At 46.3% G+C, this 15,513-nt stretch overlaps 4 protein-coding genes across 5 annotated transcripts in view; 2 read left to right on the top strand and 2 right to left on the bottom strand.

Annotated features, from left to right (window-relative positions):
- cers5 (ceramide synthase 5) overlaps positions 1-15,513 on the top strand; it is a 132,255-nt gene that overhangs the window by 15,235 nt on the left and 101,507 nt on the right. The window lies entirely within an intron of this gene.
- Positions 31-1,141, bottom strand: cox14 (cytochrome c oxidase assembly factor COX14). Its single transcript, XM_076141248.1, has 2 exons — positions 1,017-1,141; positions 31-422 (listed from the first exon to the last, which is right to left on the bottom strand). The coding sequence occupies exon 2, from the start codon at positions 410-412 to the stop codon at positions 236-238; it is 177 nt and encodes a 58-aa protein (XP_075997363.1). The 5' UTR covers positions 413-422; positions 1,017-1,141; the 3' UTR covers positions 31-235.
- On the top strand, positions 1,477-2,834 carry bcdin3d (BCDIN3 domain containing). Its single transcript, XM_076141394.1, has 2 exons — positions 1,477-1,792; positions 2,036-2,834. Exons 1-2 carry the CDS (start codon positions 1,583-1,585, stop codon positions 2,591-2,593), a joined length of 768 nt encoding a protein of 255 aa, XP_075997509.1. The 5' UTR covers positions 1,477-1,582; the 3' UTR covers positions 2,594-2,834.
- On the bottom strand, positions 2,855-15,316 carry ppp4r1l (protein phosphatase 4, regulatory subunit 1-like). 2 transcript variants are annotated; one of them, XM_076141392.1, is made up of 20 exons: positions 15,277-15,316; positions 13,317-13,361; positions 12,470-12,599; positions 11,081-11,187; positions 10,744-10,886; positions 10,450-10,596; positions 9,511-9,618; positions 9,199-9,264; positions 8,798-8,956; positions 8,548-8,672; positions 7,844-8,352; positions 7,396-7,727; positions 7,186-7,272; positions 6,884-7,069; positions 6,522-6,683; positions 6,123-6,223; positions 5,756-5,876; positions 5,519-5,653; positions 5,119-5,272; positions 2,855-5,008 (listed from the first exon to the last, which is right to left on the bottom strand). In XM_076141392.1, exons 1-20 carry the CDS (start codon positions 15,281-15,283, stop codon positions 4,863-4,865), a joined length of 2,970 nt encoding a protein of 989 aa, XP_075997507.1. In that variant the 5' UTR covers positions 15,284-15,316; the 3' UTR covers positions 2,855-4,862. The 2 variants fall into 2 exon arrangements, with proteins under 2 accessions (XP_075997507.1, XP_075997508.1); XM_076141393.1 differs by having other exon boundaries at positions 5,131-5,272.

Genomic DNA, 15,513 nt, shown 5'->3' with positions numbered 1-15,513 from the left:
AATTCTATGTACAAACACTACGCTGCACCATACAGTTAAAGGCATTTAATACAACACAATGACAGAGACACAAAATGGACTCCACACGCAGACCATTGGTGCAATATAGATTCTCGATTTCCTCCCTGGAACCCTCGCAGATTAGAAGGAAATCACACAAACGTCCTCGGAAGAATAAACATCTTCATAATTTAGCGATGGAATGAGAAATGTCCATACAGTTGTCTAGCTGGTGTCAGTCTTTGATGACTTCAGGGTTCTGGTTCTCTGCTGCCAGTTTGAGCTGCTTCTGTCGCTCCATGTAGCGGTAGCCTCGTGCCACACACAGGTAGCCTCCATACACCGTCAGCAGCATCATGGAGCCAGTAAAGGCCCGATAGCCCAAATCAGCCAGGCGCTTTCCAGATACCATGGTGACGATCCTGCAGGAGCAAGACAGTGGATTAGTTTGTCATTCCAATAATACAAATAATGGTTACTTATAATATTTAAACAAAAATACAAAACTATACATCACAAATACAACTTGTAAAACAAGTGTGAGGCAATTTCTCTGCATATCTACATCTATATCTGCATATATACAAGTGTTCATACAAGCCTAGAGTTCCCACTTTGTTTCTGTTCTAAATGCATTAATATGGAACAAAAAGGGACTAAATGTTAAGATGTTATCATAGATATTGGCTACAACGTGGACACTTGAACACTGTTGAAGTCAAGTCATTTATTAGTTTCATTTTCTTTCCACAAGCTGCTGCAGCGTTTCTGTAGGAATGAGCCACCAATCAGTGCTTGTTTGGTAAAGTGAGTGACGTCAGTACAGTAACACCATGACGACACAGCAACGCTCACATCTTTGGCTCATATTTGTATATCGTGACCCTGTGACATGACGGAATACAGTGCAGGGGGCCGAGCCGCCAGTCTGCTGCTGCTTCACGCGCTGTGGATAATAACTTCTACCCACGTACAATGTAATTATTTGAAAAACAAAAACCTCCGTCTTTACTCACCTGTTGCTTTAAATGTAAAGTCCTGAGAAACGCAGTTGGTCGTACTCTTCCTCAATGTCAGCACAACATGAGAAAGTCAGTAGCCCTTCGTCTTAAACTACGGAAGCCTCCGAGGGACTTTGCTCTTCCTTTGAAAAAAGAGCTAGCCCGAATAGAGAGCGCTACCTGCTGGGCCGGAGTGTGAAACGCGTTTAACCTTTGTGTTGCTGTGTTCTTTAATGTACACTTGCTTTGTTATAAGTATTTGTACCTTTCTTTCCAGTTAGGTGCAAAAAAGAAAATTAATAGATATCAAATTTTTATGCAGATGATACTGTGTAATAATATTATTATTGTTATTAATGGGGTCCACATTTGAAGGTGACGCAAACATAAATGGATACCGACACTCCTGTACTGTAGGTGGCGCGTTGCACAATAGTTGCGCAGCGCCATTTAATTCAAAGAAGAAGATAAAGAAGCCGAAAAAGAAGAAGAAGGCATTGAATGAGTGTGGTCGTGAATTTGTAAGATCGGGACACACAACTCCAATCCTAAATTAACCCTTTGTATCAACGTCGGGGGGGATGCAGGCCGGGAAAGTCCTCAGGGAGCCTCCTGACGTTGAAGATGACGTCACAGACCCAGGCGCTGCTCCCTATGGGAACTTCATCAACTATTACAGCTTCAACCCTCCAGAGAACCGCCTGAGTCTGATTCCAGCCACACTGCTGCGGGATCTAGGCTACAGCGACACACACAACACACTCATGCTGGACGTGGGCTGCAATACTGGGGTAAGTTTGGATCTTCCAAGTGTGTGTGAGTGTGAGCTCAGTCCGACTGGATCTGTGTGTCATGAGTGCTGAGCTTCTAGTTCTTCAAGTTCTATGCCACAGTCATCGAGATCAACCAAAAACAGAGTTTGAGATTCTTGTGTGAGGTTCAGAAGTTTATACACACAAATAATGTTACAATGCAAACAACACTGATGTAAACAAAGCTTTAACAGTACTAATAAACATTTTGTTCAATCACAGGAGTTGAGCATAGCTTTGTACCAGCATCTGCTTCAGAAGACTCTTTGTGAGGAGGAAGACACAAAGTCAGGAAGGACTCTTCATCTCCTGGGCTTTGACCTGGATGAGACCCTCATTCAGCGAGCCCAGCAGATCAACCCCCTGCCCAGCAGCATCTCCTTCATTCCTCTGGACATCACTGCAGACACAGAGCAGCTGCAGGACTTCCTCCAGCGCCACGGCTGCACCCACTTCCACCTGTGCGCCTGCTTGGCCGTCACCATGTGGGTCCATCTGAACCATGGAGACGCCGGCCTGCTGCGACTGCTCTCTCGCCTGGCCTCCATCAGCCAGCACCTCCTGCTAGAGGCTCAGCCCTGGAAGTGTTATCGCTCAGCAGCTCGCCGCCTCAGGAAGTTGGGACGCTCTGACTTTGACCACTTCAAGGCTCTGGAGATCCGCGGGGACATGGCAGAGCAGGCCAGGGAGCATCTGGAAGGACACTGCAGCATGGAGCTCATTCAGAGCTTCGGCAGCACCGCCTGGGACCGCAAGCTGCTGCTCTTCAGGAGGACATGAGAGGGACGATGGAGAGTGGACAGGACCGGCAGCAGAGACATGACCAGGGGGACAAAACAGAACACTGGGGATGAAAGGACAATGGGAGCTGGAACAGATTTGATTGTCAGGGGTGTCAAGGGTTGAGTCACTTCATGCTGAAAATGCTCAGCCTCAAAACAGGTTAAATTTGCTTACATTGTGTTTCAGGGATTAAAACATCACCTCGTATTTGAGACTCGCATGAATCACAGAGATCAAAAACGCAAAACAGTCCGACAACCTAATTTCATCATCATTTAATTACAGAATACTAAAAATAACATTACATAAAATGTCTTTTTAAAAGAAACCATTGAATATTACAAAGGTTGTAAATTTTGTAAAGTTAGGATATAAAATCTTTGAACAGTGGTGCATAATTGAAAAAAGAAAAATAATTTTCATAAAATGCATATATTAACTGTTCTACTACATAAAAAAAATGAGATGGACACAAAATTGCAGACAGACGAGATGAGTAGACACTGCATTACCGCAGTGCGCTCTCCTTTTGAAGGAAGAAAGACTTGAGATGCACAGCACACACCACAATCAGCTTAAGTTCTCAAGTTATGTCTATGGTCAAAATAATGGGTTACCATTTACAACAGAGGAAAACAAACAAGCTCAAAAGACTTAAAAAGTGACTTGGTGACTGCTCCCAATATATTCACACACACACACACACACACTCACACACATCTCAATAGGTAAAAAATAAAACCTACTCAACTGGCCTTGGTTCCATAAACACACCATTTCCACAGGTTTAAGCTGTACAAAAAAAAAGTTGCAACTCATACTTCAATCATTTCTCCGAGACGGGGAGATGTCGATCAGTTGTCTTTCGTCCTCATAAGCTCGACTGCGGGGCCAAACACAGCCACACCTAAATCCTATTGTACAACCGGTCAATCAGATCCATCCAAATGCTACTGTGGTCACATGATTCAATATCAGGAGGTCGTCAACCTAAAACGGAACTGCAATAGACTATACAACGTGGGGAAGGATGGGGGGAGGGGGGCGCATGCAAATTCCAGCTGTGTGCTTTTCTCTCTTTCTTCCCCTTCTCTCTGACGTTTGTCACCCTGTGTCACTTCATCATAAGCCCTTGTTAAGATGATTCATTAACACCACTGAACACCCAAAACAATCACCAATTGCAGACATTCATTCAAAGCCTGTTTGAACCCTGGATGTCCCTCCTCCTCCACGTGCGACACACTGGCCAGAGTCGTGTCCAAACAGAGGTATTTCATTCGTCTCCTGCCGTTTGGGAAACGTGTCACATTTTTGGTAAACGCACAGACACTGGGGAAGTAACCGACAGTTAATGAAGGTGTTCTTTCAGAGACATCGAGATATGGTTTTAATCAAGAGTAGCGCTGAGTAGAATCACAGTTCTTTATGTGCAGTAATAGTGGTTGTCGTTGGCCCACTAAGACGAGCCGGAGAAATGCAGAGGAAAAGAGTGAACTGGAGAAGGTAGAGGGGAGGAGACAATAACCCAGAGGACATCTCAGAGGACAAAGAACATCTGAGACGACAGGAGGAAATGAGGCGACATGCCAGCAGAGCTACTTGGTTTTGGCTGGTGTGTTGCTCAGAAAGCTGAGTTTTCACCAGGGATCCAGGAGCCACTGAGAAGGCGGCGGCTGCTTATCTCGGTTGCTAATGCTGATTCGGTGCAGATGAGTCCCCCTGAGTTAGTGCACACATCAGAGTCCTGCAGGCCTCGCCTGCTTGTTCGTTAAGAAAGCCACAAAAAGAAGCACAAACAAAGAAAACCAATGAAAAGTCATCAATTTCATATCAAGCTTACAATTAGCTTTGGAGAGAGAAAGAGCCCATTTACAAGTCTGAAACTGGTGAGAGACCAAGTTGCCGTCAAGCTGGTTGTTAGTGTGGAGGAAGGGCGATGTTCACAAGAGGATACGGCAGCTACCACAATGTGGTGCAGCTGATCTGAGTCCTGCTCATTTTCTGTTAATATTTAAGAAGTTTGTTGTGTGAGTGTAATGTGCGTTATGTAGTGCCCAACCAGAAACTGGCATGTGCGAGCATACTCATGTTTGTGTCTGTAACGTGTAGGCTCGAGTGTCTGAACATCTTTCAAGTGGTCGCTGATGCCTCGGTACAGGTCTGGGGTCTGGTCAGGTGCTGGTGTTGCGGATTGGCTGTCTTTGCCTCAGTCAGACAGACGGGCAGGCGGGGGCGGGCGAGCGGGCTGTAATGGGATCTGAGGCTACATCAAGGGAGCGGTGTCTATTAAATCTTTGTTAGGGTCCAGGCTGGCAAAGAAGCGGACATCCCTGTCTTTGTCAGACTGCAGAGCTATCACCGTCTCCTCCAGCTCGTCAGAGTAGGCACAGCCTGGCTCCTTGAAGTAAGCTGCACACAAACCAAAGGACACAAACAGCCGTCAAATAAAAAAGTCATCTAAAAAGCTACAAGGGCTGCGCGTGTGTGTGAGAGAGAGAAAGAGAGAAGCGTTTATTTACAGTTGTTTGTACCTTTCTCCATGACTCTCTGTCGTAGTGCCTTGGCCACCAGTACACGGACGTTGGCCACGGGATCTGAAGAAAGGCTGAGTAAGCTGGGTAAGAGGTGCTGAGTGAACTGCTCCATGGGCATGCAGTCCTCCTCCACTATGGCCTATCAGAGACACAGCACACACACATGACATTTATACACAGGGTTGGACAGAGGACAGCTGGGAAAATTTAAAACACACACACACACACACACACACACACACACACACACACACACACACACACACACACACACACACACACACACACACACACACACACACACACACACACACACACACACACACACACACACACACACACACACACACACACACACACACACACACACACACTCTTTACAGACCTGGCAGATGAAGGCAAACGCCTGCCGTCCCACCCACTTGGGACAGTGGCAGAAACGGACTGTGAGCTCGTTGATGAAGTTCAGGCCGAGGTCGTCGGCACCACACGCATACAATTTTTGGAGGATTTCTACAACCTAAAAACAAGAAAAACACACAAAGGCAATTCAATCTGTGGCTCATTTCCCTTTGAGATCACATTTTTCCGACAGAACCCAAAGTCCCGGCGTCAGACTCACCAGCTTGTAGGAGATCCACCTGACCTTTGACACCTTATCGGAGCAGAGCGTGAGTGCTATCTGTCTGAGGTAGTCATACACATCGTAGTGGCTGTACAACTCGATAATCAAAATCAACTGCCTGGAAAGGGACACAAACACAGATTCAGTTAGGCAACAGTAACCCACAACAACACAGTTACAAGGAGAACATCAACAATACAAAGTGTATCTGCATTAATAAAAGAGTCCAACCACGTAGGACATCTCGTATAATCAGAAGATCACAAGACTTTGACTAAAATAGGTCCGGATGAAGGTCAAAACGCCTTCCAATTATTTCAAAAACTGTCATCGTCACTAGGGGAGGAAGATGGGGGGGACGTACTCTGCCAGCTCGTATCGGAACCTCCAGTTGCGGCTGTTGTCTGTCACCATGAACTCCTGCAGCTGGTACAGATACTCCCTCCTCTTGTCTGCGTGCAGCAACTGGAACAAGGACGTGCACATCAATCATTTGGGTAATTATAGCACAATGTCACAAAGTAAGGCCAAAGCAAACAAAGACGGATCGGATGTGTAACCCTGTAACGTCATGACGCATCCAAATATTTCTCCGCTTGACAATGAGTTTGTGGTTTGATGACATTTTGATGCCCTTTCAAATACACGAGTCGGTTCTACTTGGACACGAAGCGACCTTGGTCAGTATGAGGTCACATAATGAGTACACAGCTGAGATCGAGTGTGCTGTCTCAAACCGTCAGCCTCTTGTTCGCCGACGTACCTTGAGGAAGTCGTAGAGATGCTTGAGAACGCCGATGCGAACCTCGTCCAGGTCTTTGAGGAAACCGTTGAAGATGGGCACCAAATCAGCGGCCGTCAGCTGGTCCCCAAGAATGACCGCCAGCTCGTGGATGGAGAAAGCCAGAGTACGCCGAACCTTCCACTGAGAAACAGAGCGACGGGTGAATGAAACCTTAAGGGTTAGGTCCAAATAACCCTGAACTTCAACTCTAACCATCTTCAATTTCTTCAAAAAGCTTAGATATTTGGACAGACAGACAGGTGTGAAAGTAGAGCGCTCAATCTCATTTTTGGAGTAAAGAAACCCAATCTAATCCCATAATCCCATGCGTTGTTGCCCACCTGCACGTCGGTAGCGAGGGTTTCGTACGTGTCCTTGAGGCAGTGCCAGTTCTGTCGCCCCAGCGTCAGAGCCACGCCGGGGAGGCTGAAGGCACAGTGTTTGGCGATCTCTGTATCCACCGTCTGCGCTCGGGCCGGGTCCGTCATGGAGAGGTACTGGTCCAACAGCTGCTGGGGGATGACGTTCTGCAGACGGGAGAGCAGGGGAGGACGGAGGAGAGAAACGTTTGAGATGATGAGAGACAAATGCAGCTACTGTAGATGTTTCTCAAGCTTCAGGACAGCAGTGTTGACTAACAGACCTGGATCTTGGGCTTCTCCTCGGACATGGGGCTGGAAGGAGAGTCGTCCTTCCCTTCCTCCTCTACACTCTCAATTAATTCAGACTCCTGAGGAAAAGACAAATAAGCACACAGCGTTACAGAGCGAGCTAACACAGAAAACAAGGTGCAATGTGTTTTCTCTTCATTCTTCAAGGCCTGCATGTATAGAAATAACAAAAGCTGTCTCACCACACTGCCATGATGTGAGCTGTCCCATACTGGCACAGGGGAGTCGGGAGGAGAGTCTTCCTGGTTCTCTGTGGGCTCCGTCTGCACCTCCATCTCTCCCTGCTCCTGGATGGGGCACGACTCCACCACTGGAGGCGGTTCGGCCGTCTGCTCCTCCTCCTCCTCTGAGGGACTCGATTCGGCCTCCGGCTGAGCCTCCTCGGGCTTCGTCTCAGCTGCCGGGCTGCCATCAGTGTTATTCTCATGTTCTGGTTCCGGTTCGGTCGGGCTGTCGTCGTTCGGGCTGTCGAGCTGTGCTGCCCTCAGGGCCGCTGACAACACCTGAACTTGAGCTAGGGGTGAACACAGAACCACAGCTTAAGTCTAAATTGGCAAAACAAATACTGAATAACTAAGTTGCTGCACTTCCACAGCCCGTCTCACTCCTGCTGGTCCTGTACACTCTCACCTTGTACATCAGGGTCGTCCATGTGTGGCTGCAAGCAGTCCAAGACCTTCTGGATCTGATCGCTGGTAGCTTTACCTGGGCTGGACTTCAAATCAGGATATTCTTCTTCAGCCTCGTCGTCCTCCTCCTCTTTCTTTTCCCTCTTCTGCACTACCTCTGCTATTGTGTGACTACTTAGCATCTCCAGTTCCCCGCTGATGTCTGGTAAAGGAGACCTCCAAAAGCGAAAGGAATTAAAGTTGTCGTCTGTCTGCTCTGTTTCTTTTGTGATTTTCGTGTTCTCTGTAGTTGCAGAGCGGTCGTTGCTGTTGGGGGAGCAGTAAGCGAAGCCGTCGCGCCGTTCTCCGGCGGCAGATGTGGGACTGTCGTCGTAGTTGTGCATTTCCGTTGACACGTGCTCTGGGGAGGGTGTGGCACGGCCGTCCTGGTTGGGGGGCGTGTGAGTGATGCTTCTGTCCGCGTGGCAGTTGCTGATGTCGGAGCAGTTCAGTGAGTTTAGGGAGCAATCACTGGAAAGAGACAAAACACAGGGGATTACTTCATTAGACCCTTTGTATCCAATACAGAGACAGTACTTCTCCAATAACAGTAACACTTATACAAAAGGATTTAGAGCAAAAACGTTTGTATCCAATTCTGCTCGTTCCTCTGCCTTTACATCAACAGCTGGGACTGGGTCAGGTCAGTTGACTGAGTGGTCCTACCTGTCTGTTGGACACCTGGGCATCTCTAGCAGAGCGCCGTCTTCTCTAAAGTAGAGGCCTGTGCTGGAGGGGTTGGCGAAGGTAGAGATGAAACGTCCCAGAGACTGAAAGGCCGCCTGACGCACCTACAAGCAGAGGAGAGAGTCAGCCGTTAATCCTCAGAGACCGACATGGAAATGCTTTCACAGTCACCTCTTCTCACTCGTTTAAACTAGGGGAATGTTCTCATGTGCGACGTGTCCCGTCTTACCCAGCGAGACTGGTCACTGATGAGGCTGATGAACAGGGGGGACAATTTAGTGCGGCGCACTTCCGGAGAGGTGGAATTGGAGACCATCATAAAGCACTCAGCACAGGCTTTCCTAATGCCCCACAAGCTGTCGGAGCACAGGTCGAAGAACTTGGGCATCTGCGGTTAAAGCAAAACCAAGTCAGTGATGCTTAAAGTCAGTGAGCAAGTGTGTGAGGAATCGCTACTTATTCATGCAGAGCAAAATTTAAATCCACCGTGACCTTACAGGACAAGCAAGAGTCGAGCGGTTTGTTTTACCGAATGTCAATCGACCGCAAAGAGTGACGGCAATTGAAACCAGAGTTACATAATGATGGAACAATGCGGACAAAGGGAAGAGGAGCATCAAAGGGTCTCACCAGTAGTTTCTCTGTAGCCTCCTGGCCGACAATAGAGCAAAACTCTCCAAAGTTGGCAGCACAGACCTGAGGACCAGGAGACAATAAGACTGAATTAAGCCAAATAAATGATCTCATCCGCTGCATTGTTCATCTTTCACTGTGGAGGGAAAAGCTACAAGTTAAAGATCCAAGCTGCATTTAAAAAGTATGTGTGTATTAAGATACTGAGTCCAACACAACGGTACATTATAAATACTTTCAGACTTTCGAACTCTTTGTCCTCAGACGGTTTAAGCCTTAAAGTTGACTCGTGAAAAGCTTTGGCGTTACCTTGCGGACTTGGAAGAGTTTGGCGTCGCTGCACAGGTCGCAGAACCGCGGCAGCAACATGTGCTCCACTGTGTCTTTACTCAACATGGTGACCACTTTACACATGATCTGTAAGAAGAAGGAGTTAGGGAGAACGTTTAGCGATTGCAATGCCAGATCGATGTCTACATTGAGCTTTTAGAAACTGGGAGGCCGAAGATGAGCCTGAGGGACCTTATGTCGACATTTAGTTTGGTTAGTCTCTAATTGCGTGGACTAGAGCAAAGCGCCTGAAGGGGAAAGGGAGCTGCTGCCTGACAAAGTTTGGGTCATGCTGCGGCTTCTTGCTGACTGCGTCGGTCGCTTCTTCTTTGACTTGCCGACCGTCCCGTAAATCTTCCCTCATATTTCGCCCCCTCCCCCCCCCAGCTGTGCCCCTCCTCCCTCAGCCCGGCCTCCCCTGACCTTCGCTGCTTCAAAGGTATAACCCTTTGGGCGTTTCTACCTTTTCTTGCCGACCCTTCCGTGACATCCTCCCCCTGACATTTCACGCCCCTTCACACTCGTGTCTCTTCATGTGCAACCCTGGCATCATTCGTGATGACATTACGGGACGTTCTAGGTTGGTTCTATTCAGGATGTCATTAACAACGGCAACATGTTCATGATGTCATTATGAGGGGGTGCTAGGGTGGTTCCATTCATGTAACCCACTACTACAATTTGATCATGCAAATAATAATAATAAGACTGCTTGTACAAATTGGTCTGGGACTGGTTGCTTAGGTCGGCACCCGAGTGCAATTGCTGCTTCCTCCCCTGCCTGAACGAACCGTATCAAGAGGATAAACACAGCCGGGGTGTGATTCAGATGGAACAATGCTGCAGGTGTGACATTGACCCGACAGACCGTTTTAAACGGGATATGCTGCATTATAAAACACTCATAACAGCGCTTACCGCAACCGCTTCAATTTTGTAGTCGTCATCACTGCTGGGTTCTGTAAGGTCAAGCAGAACCGGACAAACTTTGGTCTCCATGTCGGCTTTAGAGATGAGGCCCTGCTCCAGCAGAACGAGCAGTGCTGCCTGACTAGTCTTCCGCACCTGAAAGAGGTTTAAAAATAAAAGTCTGAACACACCTGGCAGGAGATTTGTTTCTTTGTACGGAAAAGATTTGAACAAAGATGTATGCTAATTGCACAAAACCAAGTAATGACTTCATGGACTTGGTAACCCTTATTTGATCCCTACCTGATTATTTGGGTCAGTCAGGTACCGGACTACGATGGGTACTAAGTATCTTGAGAAAGCTGCTGGGAAGTTGGGCCGACTCTCATGTAGGAACATGGCAATGTTTGGGACTTGCTCCATCAGCTCAGCTCGCACAGTCGGCTCTGAGTACACACACACACAGTTTACACGACATCAGCTATAGGGACAAATATAAAGACATACCGTACATAGACATTCAGTCATTGTAACAGTGTGAAGAGCAAATCTTCAATGAGTTCAACTGCAATAAAAAGGAAAAAAGAAAAGAATAATTCGATTGAAAACTTCAACAGATAAAAAAGGAAAAACAATTCACCTCCATCTTCTGACATTCTTGCGACTGTCTCCATGACACTGAGGAAGTCATTTTCATTGTCACTGAACTCTCGAAGCACATCAAGCAGGCCGCGAGCCACAATCTGCCTGGAAAGCAGCAGCAGCTACAGGTTAGTTGCCTGACTACAAATATCTACAAGTACAAGAGTGTCAACGGCACAACCCGACGCAGAGCTCACGAGTACGCGACACGCATGTACTTGAGAATTACAGGAGGGTGTGAACTCTGCGAGGTAAGACTGAAAAGCATGAAAAGAGAAACTAAACACACTTGTAGGAGCCGGATTGAACATTGGCAGGTATTACAGTATTCAGGCTAATCAGGAAGCGTGAAAAGAGCAGAGGTGAGGTTATCTGGCATGTTCTTCTGTGCACTTGGCAGAAAGTTGACACAATGACATCAAAAGTCTCACATGCACAGAACATGCCATGAGAAGGACACACACACACACACACACACACACACACACACACACACACACACACACACACACACACACACACACACACACACACACACACACACACACACACACACACACACACACACACACACACACACACACACACACACACACACACACACACACACACACACACACACACACACACACACACACGACTACCAGCAGTGAGGTGGCATCACTCTAGTTCACCCTGTGCCTTGTTTCCATAGCATCAAATGTACTTCATGTAGTGCATTCCAGCAGTAACACACACAATAAACAGTGAAAGCATGCAGCCTGGCAGAGGGATGAAAAATGACTAAAGTAGTGGAATGTGTGTTAACTTCAAAACACAATTTAGCCGTGAGCGCTTCATAATAGGATTATGCCACAATGTGTACATGGTATCACGTTTGTTTACTGCGTGTTTGTTTACTGCGTGTTTGTTTACTGCAACTAACCACAAGCAACAGTCTGCAATCGACACAAAGACTCAATGTGAGGCCTCGTTCCTGCTAATCTGGATAAATATGGTAATGATGTTGACGTGTCCAACAGGGTTTGCAACGTGTAAACATGTTCAGGTTGTTTTCTAAAATGTCAATGTGCCATTATTTGAATGTTTTTCAGCTGGCGCACAGCGGGATCTGGTTATAAGAGAGGGCCAACAGATGGACAGCGTTGACACATGTAGGGCTGCTCTGCTTGGATCCATCAGGTTGAACCTTCGACCCGTCATCTCACTGAACACACACTACCACTTTCTCTCTGATTGTTTTTGTTCTGACAGCTTTAAAGGAAGGAGGTAAAGTGGATGGAATTTGATTAAATAGTGATGACTCATTATATTATGTGTGTGTGTTGGGTAGCTGAACACGCTGTGACGACCTCGTATACACACTCGTATCGACGGCCCGACTTACCTGTTGAAGACATTCTCGCTGAAGGCGTACTTCTCTAGCCGGCCAAGAGGAGTGAGGTTGTCCTGCCCTGCATCTAGGAAGGCTGTGATGCGGATTCCGTCACACTCTGAACCATAGTCATCAAACCCAACTGAGAACGACGAAGAAGAGTCACACAATGTTCAAAGGTACAAGGACAAAACTACACAGGGTGACTAATGAGATACTGAATGATGAAGCAGCACAGCAGCCACCGTGATAGAATGTCCCTGGGCCTGGGCTAAGTTCTATTCTGTTCTATTCAACATGTATTATCTCTGAAACCGATGAATGCTTATCAACCAAACATTTGTCATTAGTCACATATGACTCATTGGTGCTGCATATCTGCTTTTAAAGTGCATGCAGCTATTTAAAGAGTCGTTTTTAAACATTTTTATCACTGAAACATTTTCGCTTCTATTCCAAACAAGGGATTAGCAGCTTGTATGTTTATCGGCAACTTAAACATTCCAAAGGGCGTCCAAAGACACGTTTTGTTTGAATATGTATTGTGAAATTTGTAATCTGAGCCACATGTGCACTTTTGCTCCAGCATGCCCATAAGGTCTAAGAATAGCATAGTGTAAACCCCAAAGTACTGTTGACAGCTTTAGATTTCACATGGACAAATGGAGTTGCCCAGAAAGATGACACTTCCAAAAGGCCACATACATTTCTGCCGAGGGGAAAGGGGAAGCAACGTTCCACACACAAGGGAAAAAAAGGGGAATCTTTGGAATCTGGGTATGTGTTAATACAACTTTGTTAACAAATTCAAATAAAAGAAGAAAGAAAAGGACACACGCAGATAAACAAGAATACTCACAGTCGTCCAAATCGTCATGGCCATCTTCAAAGTATAAAGATAGACCTGCAAGAATAAGGCAATTAAGAGAGACGCCATGTCATCAACATCGCACCAATGTGTACAGCAGCACCATAAAAAAGGTTTGAGGGTTGGCAGGTTTACAGGCTGACAATTATTAAGACGGGACAAAGTCTGCTTGAGTAAGACTGAAAACGATACCGTTGCTGTCTATATGAAGCCTCGCTTTGCTGAATCTATTTAAGGAAGGGACTACAAATTAAACGTGTCAAACTGGACGAGTCGTGATCGAGGCAATGTCTTGGATTGTCTCCTCCTGTAAGACACTCGGGGTGAGGTAAGCAGGACTAAAGACTACACGAGGGCCAGGTTGCACTAATACACAAGTGAAAAAAAGAAAGGAGCGCTACATACAGTATTTAGTGTGGGACAAGAGGTGCTGTTTACTGCAGAGGGGACAGCAAAGTAGCAGAAAATAAACCACAAACATTGGTGAGTCAATCTATACTCCAATGGTCCAACTCTATACAGCCATGAATGCATCATCACTCCCCCTCTCTCTATATTAGCAAAAAAAGTCACTCTTAAGAGCAGTACAAACTTAACCTCACCAATATGCAAACACATAGCTGTATATAAAGTATACAACAACTGTACGCAATTAAGTGTGTGGATTGTTTTTCATATAGGAGGTCTTCGAGATCAATGTCACACACCGAATGTCCAAATTCAGTTATTAACAGCAACACAATAACAGCTGGTGGGGTTAGGGCCTTTATGAATCTAATGCAATCCAATTATTTCCGTTTTGTCAATTCATAATTTGACTTTAACAACTGATAAACTCCTGTCCCAAGTTCAGAGAGTCAGCGGTGATGTATTCAACGTGTGTTCTCCTTTCCTTTGGTGAGACCAGGAGCCAGCATGTTGGTCTTTTTATTTCTTTTATTCAAATTAATTCTTAAAAATTGTGTTCGACAATGTCTCACAATTGACTCCTCAATTACTACTTTCAACACCTCTCCTGACACAAAGTGATCTCGTCTAAATTGGCACTGCAGACAATAGATCAGAAATCTCTCATTAACACACTGCTAGTTGAATTTCCAGTTTGTCTTCCCATCATTAAACACCACAAAGCGACGAGACAAACAATACGACATACACGCTGCTAACCATCACTCTGTAAGAGTAACGTGACGGATTGTTGTCAGATAATTTGTCCTGATAGCAGACATAAACCCGTAGGTGGCCCTGATCAGATCCTGCCCCGGGGGGCAGCAGCAGCATGTGGCGGAGCGGCTAATGTCATGTTTACAGCTGAAGCAGCGCAGGAATGTGCTACAAATTGCGAACAAACACATCAACCATAATGAGATTGACTGAACACAGCCTTTCCTGTGTAGGGGCAAATAACAGCCAGGGTTACCTGGATACAGCGTCCGTCAAAGTGAACCGTCTAGAAACAACAGATCCCCTTTTTTGTTATGGTTTAAGGAGGATTTGGTCAGCTTATGGCTGAAAATGACTTTAGCAACTAGGCTAACGGTAGCTAGGTCAAGTCGCTAGTTATTGCTACAACAACAGTTCGGTGGCGAGTGCAGTAAAGGCCGTGTGATTTAGTCTCACCCAAAAGAGGATGATGGATTAATTATTCGTCTATAATTATTAAGTGTGTGTGTATTTATTGGTACCCTGAAAGTCAACTGTTTCGACATGCATGACTATCTTTCGTCGGCTACCTCGCTAGCCATGCTAGGTTTGCTAACACCCCTTGTCCAGCCTTTTCGCATGACTTGGCTCGTCTTTGCCAAGTCTTCGCCTTTAAATACCGCAACTACAAAGACAGTTTCGGCCATAGCTTCAAACTAATTCAACTCCCCAGACACCAACGATGCTTTTATACTCAGAAAAGTGTGGAAACCCATAGAAGAAAACAGTATTAGAGGAGTGCCTTTACCTGCCATCTTGAGTATCGGCTCGGCTCTGCGGGCTGCCGTCACCACCGCACAGCTGTCACTCAAACGAGGCAGCAAACTACTTCCTGAAAGTACTTCCTGATGTTGGTTTTCACCGGTTATCTGTCTTCCAAACGATGAGCCGGAATCCCGTTTATACGATCGCACTGAAAGACAACATGACTAAGGATAAATACAGCCCGTAGAGCTTTCTATGTCTCCAAACAAAAAAGATCCGG

The sequence above is a fragment of the Genypterus blacodes genome, unplaced genomic scaffold, assembly GCF_046128005.1.
Source record: "Genypterus blacodes isolate CSIRO-AG114 ecotype Tasmania unplaced genomic scaffold, CSIRO-AGI_Gbla_v1 ptg000017l_1, whole genome shotgun sequence".
In the NCBI taxonomy this organism is placed as follows: domain Eukaryota; kingdom Metazoa; phylum Chordata; class Actinopteri; order Ophidiiformes; family Ophidiidae; genus Genypterus; species Genypterus blacodes.
Note: the sequence above shows the minus strand (reverse complement) of the source record. Positions and strands in the feature narration are given on the sequence as shown.